Consider the following 26,739-nt stretch of genomic DNA (forward strand, 5'->3'; position numbering starts at 1 on the left):
ACATTTGTTTTCAATAAATGAAATCTCCCTTTCTATTATATATCTTAATCTCAGCTCCTACAATTGGCTTATATGGAGTTAAAATTTCTTATTTTGACATGTATGATATGAGTCATATGAGAAAAGCTGATTGCATAATAACCAATGAAATCGTAATGTTTGTCTTGTCACTTGAGTGGTGGGCAGGAGGGGTGGGGGGGTGGGGTGGGACATGGCCCGGTGGTAAAGTGCTCGCTAACAATTTACAATTGCCCAAATACACATCTTAAAAAAGAAAAAGAAAATGCCAATGTAAATGCAATAACAAAATAAGTTTATTGAAAATAATGTATATCTGAATAAAATATAGTGATATTAATAATAAAATTGTAATAAAGTGACGCAGAGCTCTGTTAGTTTAAAGATTTTGACATGATGACACACTGCACCAGTTAGTAAGATGTCACAAATAGGCTCAGTCCAGGACATCATTCCAGCACAGAAACAAAAAGATTACTGTAATATATACGAGTTTATAAAACACGCACACAAAAAAACCTCCAACTGAATGCAGTATCAAAATAAGTTTAGTAAAAATAATATATACCTGTATAAAATAAAATGACATCTAATAAAATGTATAGCATTAAAATTGTAATAAAAGTATACATATACATATATGTATTGTATGATCTTATAAAAACAAAGGATTATTTCAATGGTTACATAAAGTTCCATCTTCACAGTACCCCAATCAGCTGAACAAGGCATATAAATTGAAACCATTTCAAAGGATGCAACATGATGTTACAATACTATCAACTACATAGGCTACACATAGTTCATATAAAATAAATTTGACAGTAATTGACAAAATGACACTAACTGCTCAATTAAATGTACTGTGACGGGGGGAAAAAAACAAATTTAAAAACTATGCTGGACAATGCTACATGATTTTACAATAAACTATTGGTGAAGATGAAATTACAATCTACAACAATACCCTGTACTCACATAAATACATAAAGGCAAGGTAATAAAAAAAAAAAAATGGCATAATGTTATATATATTATTAAAGCTAGATATGTTACATACTTTTTTTATAATCACTAAACAATTAAAAGTGCAAAATAAGTAATTAAAGAACCAGATAAACTGTATTTTCATAAACTTAAAAACAACAACATGTATTATACATTTTTCTTAAATATGTTAAAGATATTTTAAGCATTAAACCATTTTGTTTTTGTTTTTTTTAAATGAGAGTTTACAACTTCGGAATTTATTATATTTTCAAAAATAAATTTTCACCTGTAAAGTGGTTTCGGTCAGTAGGTAATATCAGTCCTGTAAAGAAAAACACATCACATTTGTTTATTACTAGATATATACAATGTAAATCCACAATTTTATTATCTTAATATTTTTTTTAATTACTTTTAGCATCAATCTTCTAGAAAATGGAATTCTCATAATCACATTTTAATAATAGTACGGTCATTTTTTATTTAGTAAATATTAAGATTGAAAAATGGGGAAGGTTGTGTATGCTCTCACATATGAGTTCAAATCCTTACACTAAATTTATATTCATGTTATCTAAGAAGTTTGTTATTGAAAAATACAACTTACACATGTTAAACTGCAAGCTGACAAAATGTGTGTGCTTCTATTTCAGCCAGCTCATTTCACCATGAATGAACTATAGGTCCGCAAAGAAAGATCTATTCCTTGGGACGATCAGTGCTGAAAACAGAATAACAACACAGACATTATTTATAAATGAGAGAAAGCAAAAATGGTGAATAGTTAAATGATCTCAAAACATTTGTTATATTAGAAATATCGAAATATATTTAGTAAACCTATAAACAATATCTCCCTTGGACCATAACTTGTACATGGTGGGGGGATTCCCTTTTTATTTTAACTGGAATTAACACCTTTTTTTTTACTTACATATATGGCATACAAATTACATCACGTCATATTTGTAACATTACACATGAAAACAACACGTGAAATTCTGTATATTTCAGTAAATTTACCTCATGGAATCTATTCTGCTTGATGTCTGTTCAATTTGCATTTTTAATATATCCCTTCTAGTTTTGAAATCTGTTTCATACCACTCCCGTAATTCTTCCGACTTTACTTTTCTACGTAATGCCATTTCATCCTATAAATAAAAACCAACTAAGCATTCAGTAGATTTGCAAACTCATGGTGCATCAAGCAAACAGAAATAAGCATTCTGTGAATACTGCTAAAGCAATACATGTTCCCTACTAGAACCCCCCCCAACAAAAAAAAAAAAACCCACCCCCCCAAACAAACCCAACTGTATCTCCTAAATGTAAGGGCCATAACTGAAAAATTTATAAATTGCCATAAAAGTCAAACTTGATCTGTAATAGAACTTGATAAAGATATGAACAAAATTTCAGCTCAATATCTCAAGACACTGTGAAAAACCCCATCAAGAATTTTTTTTTTGGATCTCCTAAGTTTAAGGGCCATAACTCTGTCAAAAATAGGTAAATCGGCAGGCATGGAAGTCAAATCTGATCTGTAACAGTACATGATAAAGTTGTACACAAAAACTCCAGCTCAATATCTCAATGCACAATACTACAAAATAACTTGGGCAAAATCCAGCCAGAAGGCGTACTATTGAAAATTACAAATTGTTTTATTGCTTTCCCCAATTACTAGAAGTGAATATGTGAACCACAACATGTCTCATTTAGGAACTATAGTGGACCGTGATGAATGAACATTCATTCGGAAGTGAATTGTGTAGCAAGACCTGACAAGGATATATTTAATAAATGTGGTGTTTGTGTCAAGAAACAAAAAGAAAGGATGATATCTGTATTACAGTAAATATCTGCAAAAAATAATGGCAAACAAGGACTCAGGGCCCCGTTTTACGAAGCAATCTTAGCTCTAAGATCACCTTTAGTATATAATTGCCTTATGCACTTACGATGATCTTAGCACTACGATTGCTATGTAAAACGGGGCCCTGGTGATTGGATGTTTGTCCACTCGACAGTGATGCCTGCTTGAATCTCACCAGTGGCTTGGCTGCATGGTGTTCCTCTGGCTTACATTCATTTGCCTTCCCTTCAGGTGCTGCCTTTTCACAAGCTTTCTCTTCCTTACTCACTGATCCATCAGTCTTTGTGTGCACGGTCAAGGTGGCAATGTCTTTCTTCAATTCTTCATCCGTAAAACGACTCTCTGGCTTCCACCTATCATGTCTTTCCTTATTGTACAGGTTCACAGGTGCGTTATTTGGACATCCTTGTCTCTTGGTGGGTGGGCTCGTATGTTGTTTCCAGTCAAACTTGGTTTGTTGTTGTTTCCAGGAAAGCACTGTTTCTTTTTTCCAGGATGGCATTGGTGATCCCTTTGGCTGTATGAATTAAAATTTTAAAATGTTATTCAGTACAACTGCAGGCTTCTGATAATTGAAAGAACGATCATTTAACTTACATGTCGCTCATACGAATCTAATTTTGCCTTTTTTTTTTTCTCATTTGCACATTAAATTCAGGAGTTCATTTACATGGACATACCAGTAATGGGTTATGAAAAAAGGAATTGGGTTACCTTAATTTAAAATTGTTAAGCAAGAAAAGACTCACCAGTTATTAAAACATACAGTAAAGATGTAATAAGAAATCATGGAGAAATAGCATACATGTCTGAAAATCTTCCATTAAAACTGGTGTTAAAAGAAATGAAAATAATTGTGAAAGGCATGGCCTTAGGGATCCAAAACAAATTGTTTTAGTTTATACACATTTTGAAAATGTGTTTGTGTCCCCTCACTATAGTGTATGCTCCTCCCCCAACTCCACATATTCCTACAGCCTGAAATGGGTACAACCTTTATCAGAAGTATATATAGAGGAAGTATGAAAAAACCCATCTTTGGTTGGTAGATCTTGTTCGTTCATAGTTTGAAACAATCTGTCAAAATTTGTCCAGTAAAAATGAATGCACATGATGTGAATGATTCCAGAGGTGCAAAAAGTGCTAATCCACTTGCCTAATGCTAGTGAAAATTCTGATAGATGAGGTATAAAATATAACCTTCTTTTCCAAATGAAATAAAGTTTTAATTTTAAGTTTGGTTCTTTTTCTTTAGACCTATAGCCTGCTTTATTACGGGTAATCTACTCTCACTTCACCCAATTTGAATCAGTATCAATATATAGTTGCTATAAATATTTTAGTTTTAATAAATGATCATTTGCAGTTTGTATTACTGCAATATTATATTGTCTTGTCAACAGATTGACCTCTAGAAATTCTGATAGACTAGTAGATTTGGGCTAGTACTCGTCCGTATCCACAATTCTGTGAATGGTTGATACATTTAGTTATTTGCATAGGCATACAAGCTCCCATTTCTGTAGGGGAAGGGGGGAGGCTGAATTTTGCCCCAAATTTGGATAACAATATTTATTCATATTAGCATTACTGCCAAATGGCTATACAGGGTTGCAAACAAATCACTGTGCATTTGTACATGGATTAGAACTAATATTGTAGGTAGAATCATGAAAATACATGCTGAAAAGGTTTCAGGCAAGCTCATAATGGCCAAATATCTATCTTTTTTGCCCAAATTTGAAGATCTATGCATCATGCAGATATTTTTATGAAAATCAACCATGTATTAACAACAATGCATCTCACCTGGGGACTTTTGTTTGTTCACCTTCCTACATCTCCCATGTTAAGATACACGGAACACCCCTTGAACTATTCTGGGTTTTAGCTATTATCAACTTACACCTCCCAACTTAGGACATCCGGAACATCCTTTGAAATATTCTGGGTTTTAGCTAATAATAGTATTATCGACTTACATCTCTCAAATTAGAACATCTGGGACATCCCTTGAAATATTCTGGGTTTTAGATACTATCAACTTACACCTCCCACTTTAGGACACCTAGATCATCCCTTGAACTATTCTGTATTGCTGTTGCTAGCACCATGGACGTGATCAACATTCTACCAAATTAGGAGCAAAAATAAAAACAATAAGCCAGGTCTTCTAGAATTTTTATAAAATCCACTAGCCATGGGATCAGTATATTCATATTTACAAAATAGACTTAACTGCAACATTTGACCCAAAAAATTCACTAGCTGTCGGGCATGGCAATAGTAGTTATTTACTAGACCAACATTGAACATCACTAGCCATGGGAGTGGGGCTACCATAATCTAGAAGCTCTGTCGGGCATGGCAATGGTAGTTATTTACTAGCCAAACATTTAATATCACTAGCCATGGGAGTGGGGTTACCATAATCTAGAAGCTCTGGATAAACCGATTAATTGTCACCTTTCCTCCACGTGATTGGTTTATCAGTGACATCATTTTGTCATGCTCTTCAGATAGCCTCTTCATGTTGTCTTGGAGTTCATTCCTCTGATTTTCAAATGGTATCATTTTCTTTCTAATATTTTCTGCTGCTTCTGTTGTAGTTATACTCCACTGCTCAACAGTTTCTCTATTCTATAAAAGATAATAAAAAGTTTTTTCCCCTCATTTTTGCTGATGTAAAACTGTATCTTCTTATTATCTTAAGCTTTTGTATCCCCAGAACATAGACAGTTGAAGATACCAGCAACTGTTGGGACCAGTTGGTTGTGTGTGTAATGAATAAGTTGGGCCACTGACGTTCTAAGCATGTTATTTTAGTTGTTAAAAAGGCTTTGTTAATTATAAACATTTTACAATGGCAGCAAACTCCCTTTAACATAAGAAAAATTATACCTTAAATAAATTTAATTCTGTTTTTGACACGAGTAAAAGTTTCAGTGCGTGATCGATCCCTATGTCGTATACTTTTAAATTTACATGTAAATTTATATATATACTACACAAACATGGATATTTTGACCACTCATAAATGCAACACATGCAGTATGGTATACAAACCCTTTTCCTCTCACTGTCAATGTCTGTGAGTATTCCGTTCAGCTTCTCATAGGCTTCAAGGACAGCAGAGTTCTTCTCAGCATCTTCAATGAAGTTCAACTTTTTCTCCATACCTATGGTAGAGTGGGTTAACTGATCCATTCTGAATAAAAAACGAAATAAATGTTTGTTTTGTCAACAGCTCAGCATTTCTAAACTTTGACTAAGTTGGTGCTTAACATAAAGGATTATAATGAAACGGTCTACACCAAGAGAGTAAATCCTCTACTGCTGCATACTGAACGGTAGTGAGAGATCTTTTACATACAACTTTTCTATAAACAGTGGTATGTGCTGCATACCATACCATAACTTTTGATAGTTCAATCTTGGTAGAGACTGGGCATGGAATGGACGTGTCTGAACGTAATTTGGACTTGGACTCAGTAGAAACTGGTTGGAATGGGAAATAGAAAGCAATCAGTACTGTTACTTGTCATTCCTCCTGCAAGTGTTCTTCCCACTGAGCTAAATTCCATCCCCATTGGTAAGAAAGACACACTGAGCTCGATATAGTCAGAGTTCTTGTGAGCAGGCGAACTGAGCAAAAACCTTTATTTGACCAGCTTTATTTCACCCCGTCAATGAACCTAAGGCAATATCGATGTCGCTTAGTAAAAACAGTGACCACATGCATTGTAAAGTCATGGATGCATGATGAAGAACTTGATGAACACCTGTTCATACATATTAATGAAGTGTTAGGTATCTAAGAGTTTGAAGCATCACTCTGCCACCATGAAATCATGTGACAGTATTATACAATTAGAAATATTAGTAGATCATTTGTTATGAATATCACCTGTCATAAGAACAATGGATATGACTATGCTTTATCATAATTTTTTGATGATACTAAATTACATTTACAGGGTTCACTATCTGTAACTCTGTATGGTCTAGCTGTTTCGCATGAGGAAGATAAACAAAAGAACAGGGGCCCATTTCACTAAACATCGTAAGTTTACGTCTACTACTAGCAGTTATACTGGTCGTGTGTTTAAACGTGTTTGGCATCTATTTCATGCAGAAAATTATATCATTACGGAAGCTGGAGCATTTTAGGAACAAAAGAAAATTAAATATGTGTTTTTCTAACTGTATTTGTTGAACTATAATAGTAATAAGAATTGTGGTTCAGTCGTAAATTTACATTTACGTGCAAAACTAGGCTTACGAATTAAGATGTTTTGTGAAATGGGGCCCAGATACAGATCCAGTTGAGTATTATTATTCCAACCTATGGGGTTGCGTTCACAAATACACCAATGTTAAAATCATTATTAAAATGTACTTTATATAGACTGTGAGGAAGTATTTAAACATGGAATGGTTCACCATGTCTTTGGTTGGGACTCTTATCATTCAAAAGGTCAACAAACATATTTCCAATATTCATCTGGGTATTAATTATTTTAATTTTTAAAAGGACACATCCTAGTTTCAACCCGTGAAAATTAACACCAAATTTAGCTAATCTACAAACCTGTAACACATCTGGATAAAGTTACAACTGAGTGAATCATGAGTCTTTGAAATGGTGAAATACCCTCTAAAAATAGACTAAAACGCGACTCCATAACTGTTACTTCTCAGACGCATGTGCATTTTAAAAAATATGAGAAATATATTTTGTGATATTAAAAACACCAGGATGACCAAAAACACATTGAATGTATGGAAATGGATAATTTAAACAATACAATCTAAGTAAAGTATGATTTCAGTTATCCAAAATGGCTCCAACAGTCAAAAATACGTCTTAGTGTTTAAAAACTAGGGTATGTCCCTTTAATGTGTATTATGTTTTCATGGATTACACATTATTTGTTGGAGACTAGTTTCCCTCAAAACTTTCTCATAATGAATAAATTTAACATACAAATGTCAAAATTATAAAATTAAATAATACTGGATTAATAATACATGTATAACTTTTTTTTGCATATTTTATTATTATTTTTTAAAATCAAATCTCCATCCTGTTAAAAACTTTGCCCTCTCAAAGTTTGAGGGAGATGTGATTTAATTTGGCCTGGAGCGGATTTAGCTCAGTCGGTTGATTGCTTGCTAGAGATGTTTGCGTTGCAGGATCGAACCACCTCTGTGGATACATTCATCTGATTGGGTTTTTCTCGTTCCCATCAGTGCACCACAACTGGTCAAAGGCCATGGTATGTGCTTTCTTGTCTGTGGAAAAGTGCATATAAAAGATCCCTTGCTGCATCAGCAAAAATGTAGCAGATTTCCTCTGATGACTACAAGTCAGATTTACCAAATGTTTGACATCCAATAGCTGATGATTAATTAATCAATGTGCTCTAGTGGTGTTGTTAAACAAAACAAACTTTAATTCAGCCTACAATTTGGACCTCAAGTGAAGCCAGATAGCAATGAGATATTAACACTACATCTACTAGCTTTAAACCACACCACTGAGCCATGCAGGTCAGGTCAGAAAATTTAAAATGCACATTCAGAACAAGCCTGTCCTGGACACAGATGTCAGCCTCAGCCAGCTCTTCCGTCCAGGAAAGGGTGGGGTGGGTGAAGAAGGGACAGCCTGCACTGGCAGGTGCAAGAGAGCACCGGCAGTCTGACCGTGATCGGTAACAGGCGGAGGGTGATTTGGTGCTATGGAATTTTGAGTCCCAAAGGATGAGTCCAAAGAGAAATGGTGTGCATTTTTGTGAAGGAAATTTAGCGCGTTTTTGAACGGTCCGCCTAAATAGTAAAGAGGGAGCTACGTAAAGTTTTGGAATTAGTGAATCGAGAGTAGCTCGTTAAGGGGACCTACTGGGCCATCCAGATTACATTGCTTTAAATAGGAACTCACTGGTTTTTTAACTTCTTAATTTCATCCTTGTCCTTCTTCTTTTTGTTCTATAAGAAAACAAATGAAAATTAAGTTTCACATATTTCCTAACTTTACAATCAATATAAATTTAACCATCTTGAGGTAAAAAATTATTAAATCGAAATTTTGTTAACAAAACACTATATCTTCTGAATAAATTGTATCTAATATTACATGACAATATATGACTGCTCTTCTCAGTATGTTTACAAATATTAGTTAAAATTAAGGCACCATTTATTTATTTGAACTTATTTTCGTGCTTATATCCAATTAAGGTTCAAGAACGCTGTCTTGGGCACACACCTCAGCTATCTGGGTTGTCCGCCCAGTTGTTAGTGGTTAGTGAGAGACAAGAAGGTGTAGTGGTCTGACACCTACCCATTGAGTTGTTAAAACTCACTCTGGGTGGGAGCCGGTACCAGGCTGCGAACCCTATACCTACCAGTGGGTTAGTGATATTAGTGGTTAGTGAGAGACAAGAAGGTGTAGTGGTCTGACACCTACCCATTGAGTTGTTAAAACTCACTCTGGGTGGGAGCCAGTACCAGGCTGCGAACCCTATACCTACCAGTGGGTTAGTGATATTAGTGGTTAGTGAGAGAGAAGAAGGTGTAGTGGTCTGACACCTACCCATTGAGTTGTTAAAACTCACTCTGGGTGGGAGCCAGTACCTATCAGCCTTATGTCCAATGGCCTAACCACAACACTGGTTTAAAGCACCATCTCTAGTTATTGGGCAGTATAAAGTATTTTAGGCTTTAACACTGTCTTTTACCATTAAATTATCCGTTACTTACAGTAACATGTACTTCATTAATTATTAACTTTGACAAATCCAATGTTTTTGTGGTCATCCTGGAGCTTCCGGTAGCTCCAAATGCATTTTATGTGAAAACGAAAATATGCATATCTCAGAACAAATACATGTCCTGACATGTTAATACAGATCATAGTGTAATAAAATATGAACTGTGCAGTACACATTAATCGATACATAAAATAAAATAGGCACTGGTTGGGAGGAAAAAAATCATCTGTGTCCTGTGTCCTTGTGCAGATGGTCTAAAAGATCAATCTTCCAGCCAGTGCACCACAACTGGTATATTATAAGACATGGTATGTCGTATCCTGTCTATGGAATGGTGCATATAAAAGATCCCTTACTACTAATGGAAAAATGTAGCAGGTTTCCTCTCAAAAGTTATATGTTAAAATTACAAAATGTTTGACATCCAGTAGCCAATGGTTAATAAATCAATGTGTTCTAGTGGTGTCGTTAAACAAAACAAACTTTAACTTTGATCCTGCAACCTGTCACACCTCAAGCGAGTGCTTAATCACTGAGCTACCTCCCATCTCAAAACTAAATGGATGACCAGGTGTAAAATGATATAATATATTATTACCCACATAAATAAAAGTATGTTCGTTCGTATGAAAGTGTTATGTCCAACTAGAATGTCAAATTTGACGTAACACCTCCATGTCATACAATGACATCACACAACTGGCGCACTACAACCTTACCAGGACATTAATCAAACAAGTTTAGTAATATAAATTGAAATCGATTAATGGGTAATAATTTGAATATTAAACTTGTTACCATTTCGTATCATGTTTATATCCCTTGTGAAATAATTTTAATTTTAATTGAAAATGATTTCACTCAGGACATAAACATGATAAAAAATGGAAGCTCATTTAATATTATATAAAAGTGAATTACTGAGTTATAGCTACCTTTTGATTATGCATACGGATCTTGTGTGCTTTATGCATTGCATTCAGATCTTGTTTCAATATTCCTAGGACACTGGAACATGCATCAACACTGTTAAGACACTTTGTCAGCTGAAAACCAGGAAAACAAATATTGTACATTCATTAACATTCTTTATTTTCATATATAAGCATGCATATTGATTGTGTTCTTACATTTCATAGGTCATGGCTGAGTGAACTGCTAATCCTATACCTTCTACCTAGCATGCAATAATGGACTCCCCTTCTATTAACAATTAAGACACAAGAAAAGAACATATGTACACATTTATTTATTACAAATTATCTATTTACTATGTGTGGATAGAAAATCTATGCTTGTAGCTGATGTACTGTAAACTGAAATAATATTGCTTACGGTTTCAGTTATTAACAATTAAAACCGTTTTAGAAGTAAAATGTTTATGAAGTAAAACAATACGCTTTATTTTCCCAATTTACAGTATGCATATCAATTTACAAATGCATACATGTATTATGTACCAATGTGATTGTTTTAATGGAATTAATTTGAATTGAATTAAACAGTTGAATTGGACTAGACTGTTCCACTACGGTTATTGGGGTTTGCTTAATTAGTTTGGGTATGTCAATTTTAATACAATAGTTTAAAATCTTTTAAAATTAACTTGCACCTAGTTTCAAGAAGGTGAATACCATCAATTAACATTAAATATCTACCTCTGGTCCAATACTTGTCATATGATCATCTGCATTTTGCAATTTTCCTTCCATTACCTTCAGAAAAAAAGCAAAAACATAAACAATATAAGATGTGTTGTGAACATTTTAAAACATGTTTTGCACTACATACATGGATGATGCAAGTCAGAAGACTGAGACTGCTGTTAAATCGATAATAATTGAACATAGCGACGACGACGAGTAATAGTGTAACAACAGTTATTGTCTCAATCTGGCCAGACTTCAGGCTTTCTGCCAGACAATAATTTGAGGGTAGATACTGAAACCGCCCCAGACCATAAATGCATCTACATGTACTATAGTCTGTCCCACAAGGAATACCCTTTTTCATACTATGGACTTTACTACAAGTTATTTACATGTGAGCTGATTGATTTGTAAATTGGACACACAAATAGTCAAAAAATTTTATTTCTAAAAACCCTTTGCTTGTCTTCTTACGTCAAACCAAACTGAAATTATTTACAAAAAACATGTTTACAGAATGATAGGACAGACTATAAGTGGTTTTACGTTTGAAATGTATTGAAACTGGACACTGCATTTCATGTGCTTTACAAATTTTAAACCGCAGTTCTCTTACCATCATCTATTAAAACATTAGCAAAATATAATGTATTAATTTCCCCAAGATTTCAGGGTACATAATTTTACCAACCATACCCTCTAGCAGAACACTGCCAGTGGCTGCAGGTGCATTAATACTAATTGTATTTATTACTGTACCTATATATATTAATAACTGTGAAACTGGGTGTAAATATCATGGATATATAATGTATTTTAACAAACTGAACATTTCAATTACTTCCTAGCCAGTGCACTTGCTACTGAATTAAAGGTTGTTTTATTTAACGACACAGACTAGAGCACACATATATATTCATCATCGGCTACTGGATGTTAAACATATAGTCTTAGAAGAAACCTGCTAAATTTTTCATTAGCAGCAAGAGATCTTTTATATGCACTTTCCCACAAACAGAACAACATATACCATGCAGAGCTTAATCTGGGCCTGATTATTTTAAGCATACATATTTTGGACGCATTTATTGCCTTGACTTTGGGGGAATCTAAAGCTCTGATTATAATTAAAATTTGATCGGTTTGGCTGATAATCGATTATAAAAATCAATAATAAAAGTGTGGGAAAATCTTAACTGTAATTGTTCCTCCAGTTTACATGATGGAATTGATGTAACTATTTTGAGGTTGGTGTTTGTTTTCATGTGTACATCAAGAAAAATGATATTAAAGTTGTTAAAGGTAAACGTAGCAATTCGTGGGGTCTATATTCCAGTGCATATGACAACAGGTGCATGGTGCTTATAATTGAAATCCTTTTTATATTCATATAATTGTAACCAATTGTGTAATCGAAACTAGATTGGTTGGTATAAACCTATGATCAATGATGAAATTCTAACCGTTTCCCAACACTATACATGATGGTCATCATATATAATATACTAGCATATACATTTTGTACCTTACCTTTATTAAATGACGGTCTAGTTTTGGTTCATTTTGTCTTTTGGCAAACTGAGAAAGAAGAAAAATGCAATAAATATTTTTGTTAAAAGTAGTTTCCCACATTTATGCAGGGTTCTTGTTTTTTAAGACCAGTTGTCAGTAATGGGTTTTTTTCTCAAGATTTCGGCAACTAACCACTTGTTTTCTGATTTTAAATAACATCTTTTTAACTTGCTGTATCTTCAAAATCACTTGTTTTAAACTTTCAAAACATGCTAATATGAAATATGGGTAATAACATAATATCAAATACAGCAAGGTTCAAAAATACAAAATATAAAGGTAATTGTTTGAAGATAATCCAAAGCGATACACCTACTATTATAGTACGTATGTTGCATTAAGCCAGTTAGAAGCTACAAGTGAAAAAGTGTTTGAAGATAATCCAAAGCCATACACCTACTATTATAGTACGTATGTTGCATTAAGCCAGTTAGAAGCTACAAGTGAAAAAGTGTTTGAAGATAATCCAAAGCCATACACCTACTATTATAGTACGTATGTTGCATTAAGCCAGTTAGAAGCTACAAGTGAAACAGTATTTTAAAAGAGGCCTGCATTGATAATATTTTCAAAATGGTAATGCTGATGTCAAACCAAGTCTGTGAGATATCATTTCATTTCAACTTATGTTTGTGCTGATATCCAATTAAGGTTCAAGCAAATAATACAAGAACTGATGTTTTTTTAATGTCTTTTCATTACTTGCTTTACTCTATATACAAATGTAAGATATTAAATTAAAAATCGTCTTTTACAAATTTTTAACTTGTGCTGCATTCCAGATATATTGTAGAAAGAAACATATACAATGTATGTACCGGGTATTTCAGTAAAAACTTAGTTAATTTGTTCCAAGTTAACTGGGCTATATTTTTGCTTCTCAGCCAAATCTATAAAGTGCTTACTGTAATAATAATAATAATAAAATCTTTATTTATAGAAGGTAGCTCAATTAGTTCTAGACTATTCTCTCCTGAGGCCTTCTTACTAACATTTATAACAATAATAATAATAATAATAATCATATTAATTACTAAAACAAAAACCCTAACAAAACCATACATGTATGTACAATATACACAACCATAAAAAATATTAAAACATAATTATGTACAAGTGCAACCATGTTTCTAAGAAGTTTTTGAATTTAAAAAAAATATATATATTTAAACTAGTACATCATTACCTAACATCATTAGGTAAATTCTTCCAGATACTAATTAAATTGAAAGCTTTTCTTGTAGTGCTCTATTTTTGGTTTGGGAGCTAACATATTTCCATCATCAATGGAGTGAAGCAGCCCCCTATGTTAACTTTTCTCTAAGACTTGCAGCCCTCGCAATTCAGGAGCAAAACAATGTTAAAGATATAAAAGTTAAAGTTTGTTTTGTTTATTGACACCACCAGAGCACATTGATTAATTTAATCATCCGCTATTGGATGTCAAACATTTGGTAATTATGACTCATAATCATCAGAGGAAACCCGCTACATTTTCAATTAGCAGCAAGGGATCTTTTATATGCACTTTCCCACAGACAGGAAAGCACATACCATGGCCTTTGACCATTTGTGGTGCATTGGTTGGAACGAGAAAAAACTCAATCAGGTGAACGGAACCACAGGGTGGTTCGATCCTGCGATGCAAGCACCTCAGGCAAGCGCTCAACCGACTGAGCTAAATCCCGCCCCTACATTAAAGATATAAAACCAGTTTTAAAAACAAATTGAGAAATAATAATACAAATCAATCTAACAGCAGGAGTTGTGGTGAGTAAAATAAAAGGTAAAAGTTATAAACTATTTTGATACAGCTAAAATAAAGAAAAAGGAGAGAAACAATATAAAAATTGATCTGATATCATCATTTAAGAATTTGAGCTGAATGCTGACACCAGTTGTGAGTGTAACACTATATTCAGTGCCCTCCCCGAAAAAAAACAACCAAAAAAAAAAAAAACCCACACAACAAAAAACACCCAAACAACACAAAAACAAACAATAACCTGACTAAATATGGAATTGTATAAAAAAAAAACATATGGGGACTGTATCTTTGATATTTCACACCCATTATTACATGTACCCGGTATATGGATATTTTCTACCTTCAGTGAAACCTTTAGGCCTATAGGTCAAATATTGATAACAGAATCAAAATTTCAGTACAGTAAAAACAATGCGATAATCATGGCACATATTTTCCTCCTGTCTCGCATCACAAGTAAAAATGTTCAAATCTTTTGCTATTTTAACAATATTTGACCTATGGGCCTAAAATTACATAGTAATGTGTATAAATAATAAAAGTTATAGTCACCTAATTTAAAAAATAATTCCATATTCAGTAGTTGTTTTTTTCCCGGCCACCCAATATATTACATCATTACTGAAAAATGTAATTACTGTACCACATTGGTTGCTATATCCTTAAATTCATCAGTCTTGATAAAGTGTCTACCAATCTCTTCAAACATGTTCCAGTCTTCGTTTGGTAATGCCGTGACCACTTCATCGACATCTTCTATGACAATTTTTGGTACTGTAGATGAAACAAAAGAAATGAGCTTGTAAGACACCCACATGTATTAAATGGCCAATTATTAATTTATTTTTATATTTAATTTATGTTTAAAAAATTATTTTATGAAATATGTATGTAGTATCTGTGGTGTAAGTGTGTTACACAAGCATTAAATTGGATAAATAAACATACATACAGTATTTGAGAGATAATCAATAAAAATGACTGATAAAGTAAATTTGATTTTTGTAGATATTAATTGTCTTCATAATGAAAATACAACAGGTTAAAGTTAATTTGTTTTGCTTAACAACACCACTAGAGCACATTGATATGTTAATCATTGGCTACTGAATGTCAAACATTTGGTAATTGTGACATATAGTCTTAGAGAGGAAACCATTACATGTTTCTGCTAGTAGCAAGGGATCTTGTATATGCACCATCCCAGACAGGATAGCACATACCACTGCAAAGGCGTAGCACCCATTACGCACAGTATGCATGTGTGTAATGCAAAAAAATCCAGGAATAGGTTGAGGCTGTCTGTAATTGTTCTATAAAATATCCTCTTCCCTTTTTCAGTAATTAAGTTTCCCCAATAAAGCGTTGTGCGTAATGCTAAAACTTTTCTGGCTACGCCCTTACACTGCCTTTTATAAACCAATTGTGGTGCATGGCTGGAATGAGAAATAGCTCAATGGGCCCATCGATGGGGATCGATCCTATAACCGACCGTGCATCAAGGAAGCACTTTACCACAGGCTATATTCCATAACATAAAACAGGTATGCAGGCCCATAGGAATGAAATCTGGAAATGAGGAGCATAATCTCTAGTGGAGGGGGCACAGTCTCTAGTGGGGAAGCACAAGCCCGATTTTTATATTTATTTATATAGAGTTGGACCAAAAAAAAGAGAGTACCTTTTCATACTGGACTGGGTGAGGCACTCCACTCATGATTCCTATGGGTCTGGTATAAATTAATCTACTCACGTACAGACATCTTAATAACATATTAAGAGAAAAACAAAAAACCCCACAAACATACAGGAATATTATTCATTCAATCAGACTTACACATGAAGCAATTGGCAATTAGAAAATAATGTACAGAATATTGTATTTGTGAGCTCCCAGTGATAGAAATAAGAATAATTTTTCACTAGTCCACCGGACAAATACATCTAGAAATTACTTGTCTACCAATATTTTTACTTGTTCAAATAAATTATTTGTTTTATTCAAGTACTAGGATGTTTTTGATTGCTCAAAATAAAATTGCACTGAAAATTTCTACTTGTCCACTGGACAACCACCAAGGCACATTTTGCTTGTCCGAATAGATTTTCACTTATTTCGAACACTGAGCTCTTACAAACATTCAAATAAAACACTCACCAATAAGGCGCGAGCGAACTTTCTGTGGTTGTCCATTTTCCTACAAACAAATAAAATTCATGTACACAAATAAACATTCAACTACTAAAACCAAACACTTTACAGGCTTAAGGCGTACATTTTTGTAGAGGCTGATTTTTGTCTGAATTAAAGAAAATGCCAGAATCTGGATAACGACATTTATTCATATTAGCATACTGCCAAAAAGCTATCAGGGTTTCTGCAAGATGGTAAAATGGGGAAAATGCTATCCCCAAAATGTTTTGCAGTAACAATAACAGGATATATTTTATTGGAACATATAATTTTATTTAAATGCTCAGACACTATATTTCCGAATATTTTTGGAAGAATTTAATTTTTTTATATCAACTCCAAGTATGCACGAACAACAGTAATGGGGACCAACGAATTTGTATCACAGATGGCTGGGAAATGTGCATGAGGAATCTTAAATCCATTTTTTTGTGGGGGGGGGGGGGGGGAAGCCATCCATACACCCTATGAATTGTGGGTGTCAAAGGCACGTGCATCCTAAAACTCAATTCCATAGCCATACCAAAATTTTTATTTCTGGCAGAAACCCATGATATATAGGTATATGAAACAATACACAACTAATATGGAGGGTAGAATGATGGAAATACATGATGAAAATGTTTCAGGGCAGCTCATTTTACTCAAATATGTCTATTTTTTGCACAAAATTTGAGGATTTTCTTCAACAAATGGGGGGGGGGGGGGGGGGGGGGGGGGGGGGGGGGGGGGGGGGGGGGGGGGAGCAGTTGCTCCCCAACCCCTCATCTCATATGCTAAATGACTAGAGTTTAAATACTAGTATAAATATACAGAAAAGGGTGTATTTTGTTGAATATTATATTAATGTTTGTGAAATATAATTTTAAAGCTATAATGCCATATTTGATTCTCCTTACATCTATTTGTGTTAAATAAATTAATATTAATTTAACCCAAACATATTTACTTAATTAAATCAAGAATGAAGAAATTATATGTTAGCACTCAGCATGAATATGGACTTCCACAAAAGATGTTTGGATATTACAGTAAAAATAGACAGTTATTATCTTCTTTTGTGTCTTATCAAATCTTAAATTACCAGGGTTCGGAGGGGCTGGGGGTAATGCCCACCCCAGCTCTGAAGTTGGAGTGACCAGAGTATACTAAGCCTCCTCCCCATCCCAGGTAAACAGCAATCTAAATATGGATTTGAATTGAGAATATGTATTGGACTGGATTTTTAAATTCAATTTTGTTTATTTTATTACTCCCACAGTTCACAAGAATGTAGCTCATAATTCTCCATGTTGTTAGAATATATAGAATAGTTTTTTTAATAAACATTCATTAATAATTGGCCTTTCCAGGCTGCATCTCCCTTACCCCCCAGTTCCAAGCATCTTCTGACACAGGGGCAGGACACAGCCCGGTGGTAAATCGCCCACTTGGTCTGGGATCGATCCCCGTCGGTGGACCCATTGGGCTATTTCTCGCTCTAACCAGTGCACTACGACTGGTATATCAAAGGCCATGGTATGTACTACCCTGTCTGTGCGATGTTGCATATAAAAGATCCCTTGCTGCTAATCGAAAAGAGTAGCCCCTGTGTGTCTGACGCCATATACATGTAACAGTAAACAAAATGTGTTGAGTGCATCGTTAAATAAAACATATCCTTCTTCTGACACATGACCTATGACTGCTTAGGAAGGAAGGAAATGGTATATTTAACGACACACTCAACACATTTTTTTTAACGGTTATATGGCATCAGACATATGGTTATGGACCACACAGATATAGTCCTTTGATGTACCAGCCGTGGTGCACTGGCTGGAGCGAGAAATAGCCCAATGGGCCCACCGACAGGGATTGATCCCAAACCAACCGCGCATCAAGCGAGTGCTTTACCACTGGGCTACGTCCCGCCCGACTGCTTAGGATGTCAGTGATTCATGGTCAACTTGATTGTTGGCAACTCGTCTGTCTCTGTTGAATTTATTTAATTTTCAACAGTCAAGTTGTCAGTGTCTGTGCAATCGCTGAAGCAGTTTTGTACTTTACAATGGTAACCTCTCTAAATTGATTTTACAGGCCAATAGGAAAAGGGGGATGGGGTGGGTGGGTGGTTGAGGATGACAATTTAAGTTTTTTTATAGTGTCCTACTCTATATAAATAAAGATAAAATCTGGCTTACCAAGGAGGTTTGAGACACTGTCGAATGACTGTCTGCATGACTTACTAAGGTGTAAGGCCACTATCATGACTGCATGACTTATTGTGAAGGAAGAAGGAAATGTTTTTATTTAACGACACACTCTTATAGAACAAAAAGAAGAAGGACAAGGATGAAATTAAGAAGTTAAAAAACCAGTGAGTTCCTATTTAAAGCAGTGTAATCTGGATGGCTCAGTAGGTCCCCTTAACGAGCTACTCTCGATTCACTAATTCCAAAACTTTACGTAGCTCCCTCTTTACTATTTAGGTGGACTGTTCAAAAACGCACTAAATTTCCTTCACAAAAATGTGCACCATTTCTCTTTGGACTCATCCTTCGGGACTCAAAATTCCATAGCACCAAATCACCCTCCACCTGTTGCCGATCACGGTCGGACTGCCGGTGCTCTTTTGCACCTGCCAGTGCAGGCCGTCCCTTCTTCACCCACCCCACCCTTTCCTGTCCTGGACGGAGGAGCCAGCTGAGGCTGACATCTGCGTCCAGGACAGGTATGCACTATAACAGCTTGCTCTGAATGTGCACATTAAATTATCTGACCTGACCTGGATGGCTCAGTGGTGCGGTTTAAAGCTAGTAGATGTAGTGTTAATATTTCATTGCTATTGGGATTCACTTGTAAGAAAGAAATCTTTTATTTAACAATGCACACAACACATTTTATTTATGGTTATATGGCGTCGGACATATACAGATATTGAGGGATGAAACCCGCTGCTGCCACTTCATGGACTACTCGTTTCGATTAGCAGCAAGGGATCTTTTATATACACCATCCCATGGACAGGATAGCACATACCACAGCTTTTGATGCACCAGTCGTGGTGCACTGGCTGGAGCGAGAAATAGGCCAATGGGCTCACCGACAGGGATCGATCTCAAACCAACCGCGCATCAAGCGAGTGCTTTACCACTGGGCTACGTCTCGCCCGACTGCTTAGGATGTCAGTGATTCATGGTCAACTTGATTGTTGGCAACTCGTCTGTCTCTGTTGAATTTATTTAATTTTCAACAGTCAAGTTGTTAGTGTCTGTGCAATCGCTGAAGCAGTTTTGTACTTTACAATGGTAACCTCTCTAAATTGATTTTACAGGCCAATAGGAAAAGGGGGATGGGGTGGGTGGGTGGTTGAGGATGACAATGTAAGTTTTTTTATAGTGTCCTACTCTATATAAATAAAGATAAAATCTGGCTTACCAAGGAGGTTTGAGACACTGTCGAATGACTGTCTGCATGACTTACTAAGGTGTAAGGCCACTATCATGACTGCATGACTTATTGTGAAGGAAGAAGGAAATGTTTTTATTTAACGACACACTCTTATAGAACAAAAAGAAGGACAAGGATGAAATTAAGAAGTTAAAAAACCAGTGAGTTCCTATTTAAAGCAGTGTAATCTGGATGGCTCAGTAGGTCCCCTTAACGAGCTACTCTCGATTCACTAATTCCAAAACTTTACGTAGCTCCCTCTTTACTATTTAGGCGGACTGTTCAAAAACGCACTAAATTTCCTTCACAAAAATGTGCACCATTTCTCTTTGGACTCATCCTTCGGGACTCAAAATTCCATAGCACCAAATCACCCTCCGCCTGTTGCCGATCACGGTCGGACAGCTTTTGATGCACCAGTCGTGGTGCACTGGCTGGAGCGAGAAATAGGCCAATGGGCTCACCGACAGGGATCGATCTCAAACCAACCGCACGTCAAGCGAGTGCTTTACCACTGGGCTACGTATTGTCCATACTTATTGTGAAAGACTAACACCATTATGAAATGATTGTTTGCATGACCTACTAATTTTAGAAGATGTAATGCCACTATCAAATGATTGTTTGAATGACTTATTGGAACAATGTATTTGTTTAATTTGTTTAATGACGCCACTAGATCACATTAATTTATTATTCATCAGTTATTGGATGTCAAACATTTGGTAATTTGGACATATAGTCTTAGAGAGGAAACCTGCTACATTTCTCTATTAGTAGTAACATACATGTCATGGTGCAATGGCTGGAATGAGAAATAACCAACTGTGCAAGTGAGCGCTCTACCAGTGGGCTACATTCCATCCCTGGAACAATGTAATACCACTATTAAATGATTGTTTACATCACGTCATGACCTAAAAAGAAAGTGTAAGGCCACTATCATATGATTGTCTGCCTGACTTATTGGAAAGATGTAACACTGCTATGTAATGATTGTTTACATCATGTCATGACTTACTAAGGTGTAACGCCTCTATCAAATGTTTGTCTGCATGACTTACTAATTAGGGGGAAGGCCACTATCAAATGATTGTTTGAATAACTTACTATGGAAGTAAAAGGTCACTATCATATGACTGTCTGCATGACTTACTAAGGGGTGTAACGCCACTATCATATGACTGTCTGCATGACTTACTAAGGGGTGTAAGGCCACTATCATATGACTGTCTGCATGACTTACTAAGGGGTGTAACGCCACTATCATATGACTGTCTGCATGACTTACTAAGGGTGTAAGGCCACTATCATATGACTGTCTGCATGACTTACTAAGGGGTGTAACGCCACTATCATAGGACTGTCTGCATGACTTACTAAGGGTGTAACGCCACTATCATATGACTGTCTGCATGACTTACTATGGGGTGTAAGGCCACTATCATATGATTGTCTGCATGACTCATTAATTAGAGGGAAGGCCACTATCAAATGATTGTTTGTATGACTTACTAAGAGGGTGTAAGGCCAATATCAAATGATTTTCTGCATGCCAGTCTTACTAAGGCCACTATCAAATGATTGTCTACATGGCTTATACAGTCATTACTAAGGAGGTGTAAGACCACTATCAATTCTTCCCCAATCACTAGAAGTGAATATGTGAACCACAACATATGTCACAATTAGGAAATATAGTGGAACGTGATAAATGAACTCTCACCCAGGTGTCTTGTTGAGAAACTGTTTGATTTGTCTATATATATGTTCTACTGAGACAAATGACATATAGAAACAGGGCTCAAAATAGCGGCCTGCAAAAAGCAGTCCATTTTTTAGATCTAACAGATGAAATAGAAATTCACCCACTAATTGTTTTTTAGAGAGAGATGTTTGTACAAATTTTCTCATCTGCTATTTAGCTTGTAATTCTGTTATATTGTAATTCCATAATGCTCTGAAATACATCTCAGAGGTCCTAATTCCCTCCCCTCACCATGTTCTGTCTTATTTCCAGCAGGCCATATTTTTCTTAGCAGGCCATACTAGTATTTGTTTTGGCCTGCTATTTAAAAAACCAATAAGAGGCCATATTTTACTTCCTATTTCGAGACCTATATACATGTACTTCAACTGAAAGAAAGAAAGAAATGTTTTATTTAACGACGCACTCAACACATTTTATTTACGGTTATATAGTGTCAGACATATGGTTAAAGACCACACAAATTTTGAGATGAAACCCGCTGTCGCCACTACATGTGCTACTCTTTCTGATTAGCAGCAAGGGATCTTTTATTTGCACTTCCCACAGGCAGGATAGCATAAACCATGGCCTTTGTTGAACCAGTTATGGATCACTGGTCGGTGCAAGTGGTTTACACCTACCCATTGAGCCTTGAGGAGTACTCACTCAGGGTTTGGAGTCAGTATCTGGATTAAAAATCCCATACCTCGACTGGGATCCGAACCCAGTACCTACCAGCCTGTATACCGATGGCCTAACCATGATGCCACCGAGGCCGGTGTACTTCAACTGAGACAAGTGACATAAAAATACAAACCTCTGTGGTGTTTGCTTCAAGCACACTGTCTTTTGAAGGTCTTCGATGCCAGCAATCTGTCCAAGGGTATCCACTTTTACTATTGGACATATTTCGATCTTTCAGTCTTGTTTGCGACTGTACATCTTTAAACGAATGATCATCATTGTCATATAAGATATTTCTAATACTTGCAGAGTCCAGGTCATGGAGGTTACATAAAAATAAAATGAAAAACAGAAACAATATAAATATAAATTCACATGATGTTCTTAATTTCATTACTCACCTGGTGAATGTCTGGGTGTGTCATACAAATGTTATATGAACCATCAGTTGCATATCATTTTAAGCAGTGTCATCTTCCTTGGTCTTAGCTTTATACATTCAAATGTCTCATTATGTTTGAAATAATTGTCATATATTTAAAATTATTTAATGGTGGGTAATAAATAAAATACCACACTGTAGTCTTTCTTTAACTGGAACTGCTGACAACACAGCATAAAGATTGCAGATTGGTGGAACTGCTAAAGTTAGTACACAAATGGTTTTTGATTGATAAATGTCATTTAAAATTGTTAGGAAACTCTGGGACCAAGTTAAAAAAAAAACATTGTTGGCAGCAGTTGCAAAATGAAGTACTAGAAGGCATTGGAACTGTCAGAGTAGGAGTTGGGGTGCGGTGGGGGGTATCGAGAGCTACAGACACTCAGTAATGGGGGCATGGGGGGCGCTCTATGGGCCGAAGTCGGTTACCCCAGAAGTTTGCAATGTAGTCCACTAATAATGCATATAATTGGTGAAATTGTTGGTCCAAGATTGGAACAAGTATGACTCACAGTTCTATCCTTGAATGTGATTGGTCAGTGCAGGAATAAGCAATATCCAACTGTTACAAGCATTCCATGTACATGGGGTTCTAGATTTTTTTTTTTAATTCACTTGCCATGGGACCAGTGGATTTGAAAATTTACTGGTCATGGTGAAAAATTCACTTGCCCAATTTTAACTGTTTATAAAACACAAAACCCCATTAAATTGAAATAATTAACTTTTTAATATACATTTTGCATACTAAGATCATGTTAAATCAATTTGTCAATTTACACAACATGCTCATTGGGCATATGTTATGGTATGTTTAGAAAAACATGCAAACAATTTTCATCAGTTTAGAATAAAGTTACTTATTAATATTTAAAAATAACTGTTTCCACTAATACCACCTAAGTTATAAAACTATCCATGTTACCTATTAGAACAATTAACAGCATTAAAAACAAATTAATATTTTATCACTTATAAAAACCCTCAAAAAGAAACAAGAACCTTTATTAGCATAAACTGTACATATATTATAGGTTAAGACATACAATTCCACCCCACACACCAAATTAGTAATTTTTCAATGTAGATACTTTGTTAAATTTATCTATTTATTTATTTTGCAATTTATTTGATATTTTATAAATTAAATTAATAATTTCTACTTTTAAAGTTTTGCAAACGTAAATGGTGGCTTGCAACCTTTAAACTAATAAAATACTGGTTACCGTTTGGCACTCTATTAATATTAGTATCAAAGGAACAAATATTTGGATTCCAGTGCAAGAAAAACAACAAAATGGCGATTTTACGATGAACTTTTGTTTTTTTCAATGTTTACATTTTATAACTTGAATAAAGTTACATCGGTAGGTATATTGATGTCGTGGATGAGTCAAAGATTACTGGTGATCAACTATTTGTCAGTGAAATATTGCATGTGACAGCAAATAAAAAAAAGTGACTTTTAGATGGGGATGGGGGGGGGGGGGGGGGGGGGGTGTTTTCGTACATGTACGATAGTATGTGTTCAAGAAAATATGAACTGTGGTGAAAATAGACGTCGGAAATGAGGGTAGTAAACGTCTTGTTTTGCAACCGCTGGTTGGGTTTTCATTTGGAATTACACCTATTTAACACCTCTGATATGGTACAAAATATCACACACACACACACACAGAGAAAAAGACAATGAGAGAGAGAGAGAGTGAGTGAGAGACCGAAACAGAGAAAGAGGAAACCAGTTATTACTAGGCCTATATATATCGGCATCAGCATTAACAGGACAGTACATACCACAACCTTTGGTACTGAAATAATACGTTTAAAGTTCTTTGATTTGAGTATTAAGTTTATCTTTCAACATCCTTGCCATATTCTGTCTACTCAAATAATAAAAAAAAAAGTCTCCACTGTTCGCAAATTAAGAAAAGAAGATGATTTTAGCATCTTTTTTCTTTAAAAAAAAACTTGGCCTAATCGTAACGTTACCATATATTAAATATAATGTAGCCTACCTAGTTTCCTCAGAGTCGTCTTCTATTTCTATATGTTTATTTCCATTTTCCTTTGAAACACTGTTTACCCGCATAAGTAACGAGCCTTCTATCGCTTTGGCTATTTTAATCATGATTTTATTGTACTAGTTAAAATGCCGCTACTAGGCGCAAGGTCTGCAAACAATGGTTGATCAGCGCAACTACAGACGGTAACGTAACCGTTGTTATGATAATATGGCAAGGGAAGCAACTCTTATAGAACCGGCCGTTTTTGGACAATGTCAATCATTAGATTATGGATTATGTGGAATTTCCACGTGCCATCATTGATTTGAATATCGGACCTGAATGCATAAAGGTTGTTTAAGTAAACTCAGGTTTATCCTAAACTCAGTTTAGTTAATCTACTGTTTGTGGGTTAACAAAAATGGTATGCTTAATAAGTAGTTTAACTAAACTAAAAATAACAAAACTAAGAATAAGATAAACTATGGTATAGCCGTAATCCTTAGGTTAGTGTAATGCTATTGAACAAAGAAATAATATTTTATACATTGTTTAAACTTTGTGACAAACAGTATTGTAATTAAAAGCAAAATACTATTGTAATATATACAAAGTATTCCAAACCATATCTCTGCACACGACAAAGTCTAAAAGATATGTATAAAAAAACATGACTACTTGCAGTCATAAATAACTATAAAAATAATGATGATAAGTGTTCGCAAATGATGAGTGCATCCAGCTCTATACATAATTTGACTGATGTCGGCATACTATATTTTTGCATTTATTTTTATAATAAAAGAAAATCAAACTAAAAGTGTATATTGATGATTCCAACACTATACCAATTTGGATGCGCCAAAAAATTACTGCGTGGGAACAATAGCACGTGCATGTAGAAGGATGGGATGGTCCATTCAACATCGTGCAAGTATTATTGTGCGATCAACTTTTCTCCATACGTCCAATAATTGGTTCTTTGCACTGCAATGATTCAACCTTTTCTTGATCATATGGGGGGGGGGGGGGGGTGTCAGGGGAGGGGAGATAAAGTTTTTATATACCGACTATTTACAAAATAGCGTTTTGATTTGAACTAAGTATGCATAAACAGACAATATTGCTGCAATGTTGTTGGCCTTATAGATTGTACGCATGTTAGAATTGCTAATACAGGAGAGGACGATGCAGCACCTTTTTTAAATCGAAAAAGATACCATTCAATCAACATCCAAATTTGGAAGCGACGATTTGCGTGTCTTCACAACACGCTTAGACTGAAATTAAAAACTTGTTTTACTGTTATAATTGCAACTGCAGTGTTGCAAAACATTACTGTAATTAGAAAAGATCCAGACTTCGAGGGAGACTTAGCTGAGGACCGCCAAATAGATCATATAGCTATGGAACCCATGCAAGGTGTGAGAATACGCGCGAGCTTAATTGCAGAACATTTTGGTGGCAATTAAATTGTAATAAATCGGAAAAAAAATCTTCTTCCCACTGGGTGAATACTATCCCAAACACCCACTCCGTGTACGGTCCTGATGCATATTACAACAATGTATTAATAAAATGTATA

General features: G+C 35.2%; 1 protein-coding gene across 3 annotated transcripts; it reads right to left on the reverse strand.

Moving 5' to 3' along the window:
* Positions 1-292: 292 nt before the first annotated feature.
* Positions 293-25,355, reverse strand: LOC121371468. Of its 3 annotated transcripts, none has more exons than XM_041497387.1 (14): positions 25,167-25,355; positions 22,843-23,005; positions 16,808-16,847; positions 15,293-15,423; positions 12,840-12,887; positions 11,319-11,375; positions 10,596-10,706; positions 8,829-8,875; positions 5,954-6,095; positions 5,354-5,527; positions 3,063-3,404; positions 2,032-2,162; positions 1,616-1,729; positions 293-1,330 (listed from the first exon to the last, which is right to left on the reverse strand). In XM_041497387.1, exons 1-13 carry the CDS (start codon positions 25,277-25,279, stop codon positions 1,708-1,710), a joined length of 1,521 nt encoding a protein of 506 aa, XP_041353321.1. In that variant the 5' UTR covers positions 25,280-25,355; the 3' UTR covers positions 293-1,330; positions 1,616-1,707. The 3 variants fall into 3 exon arrangements, with proteins under 3 accessions (XP_041353321.1, XP_041353320.1, XP_041353323.1); XM_041497386.1 differs by having other exon boundaries at positions 22,843-23,011; XM_041497389.1 differs by lacking the exon at positions 2,032-2,162 and having other exon boundaries at positions 22,843-23,011.
* Between the last annotated feature and the right edge of the window lie 1,384 nt (positions 25,356-26,739).

Source organism: Gigantopelta aegis, chromosome 4, assembly GCF_016097555.1.
Source record: "Gigantopelta aegis isolate Gae_Host chromosome 4, Gae_host_genome, whole genome shotgun sequence".
In the NCBI taxonomy this organism is placed as follows: domain Eukaryota; kingdom Metazoa; phylum Mollusca; class Gastropoda; order Neomphalida; family Peltospiridae; genus Gigantopelta; species Gigantopelta aegis.

Bases quoted from the DNA above. Each gene is read 5' to 3' on its own strand.
- LOC121371468 (XM_041497386.1), bottom strand. From the start codon at position 25,279: ATGATTAAAATAGCCAAAGCGATAGAAGGCTCGTTACTTATGCGGGTA. The intron at 23,012-25,166 runs GTAGGCTACATT...GGACTCTGCAAG, and splicing joins GACGACTCTGAGGAAACTAG to TATTAGAAATATCTTATATG. The intron at 5,528-5,953 runs GTTTGTATACCA...TATCTTTTATAG, and splicing joins TTGACAGTGAGAGGAAAAGG to AATAGAGAAACTGTTGAGCA.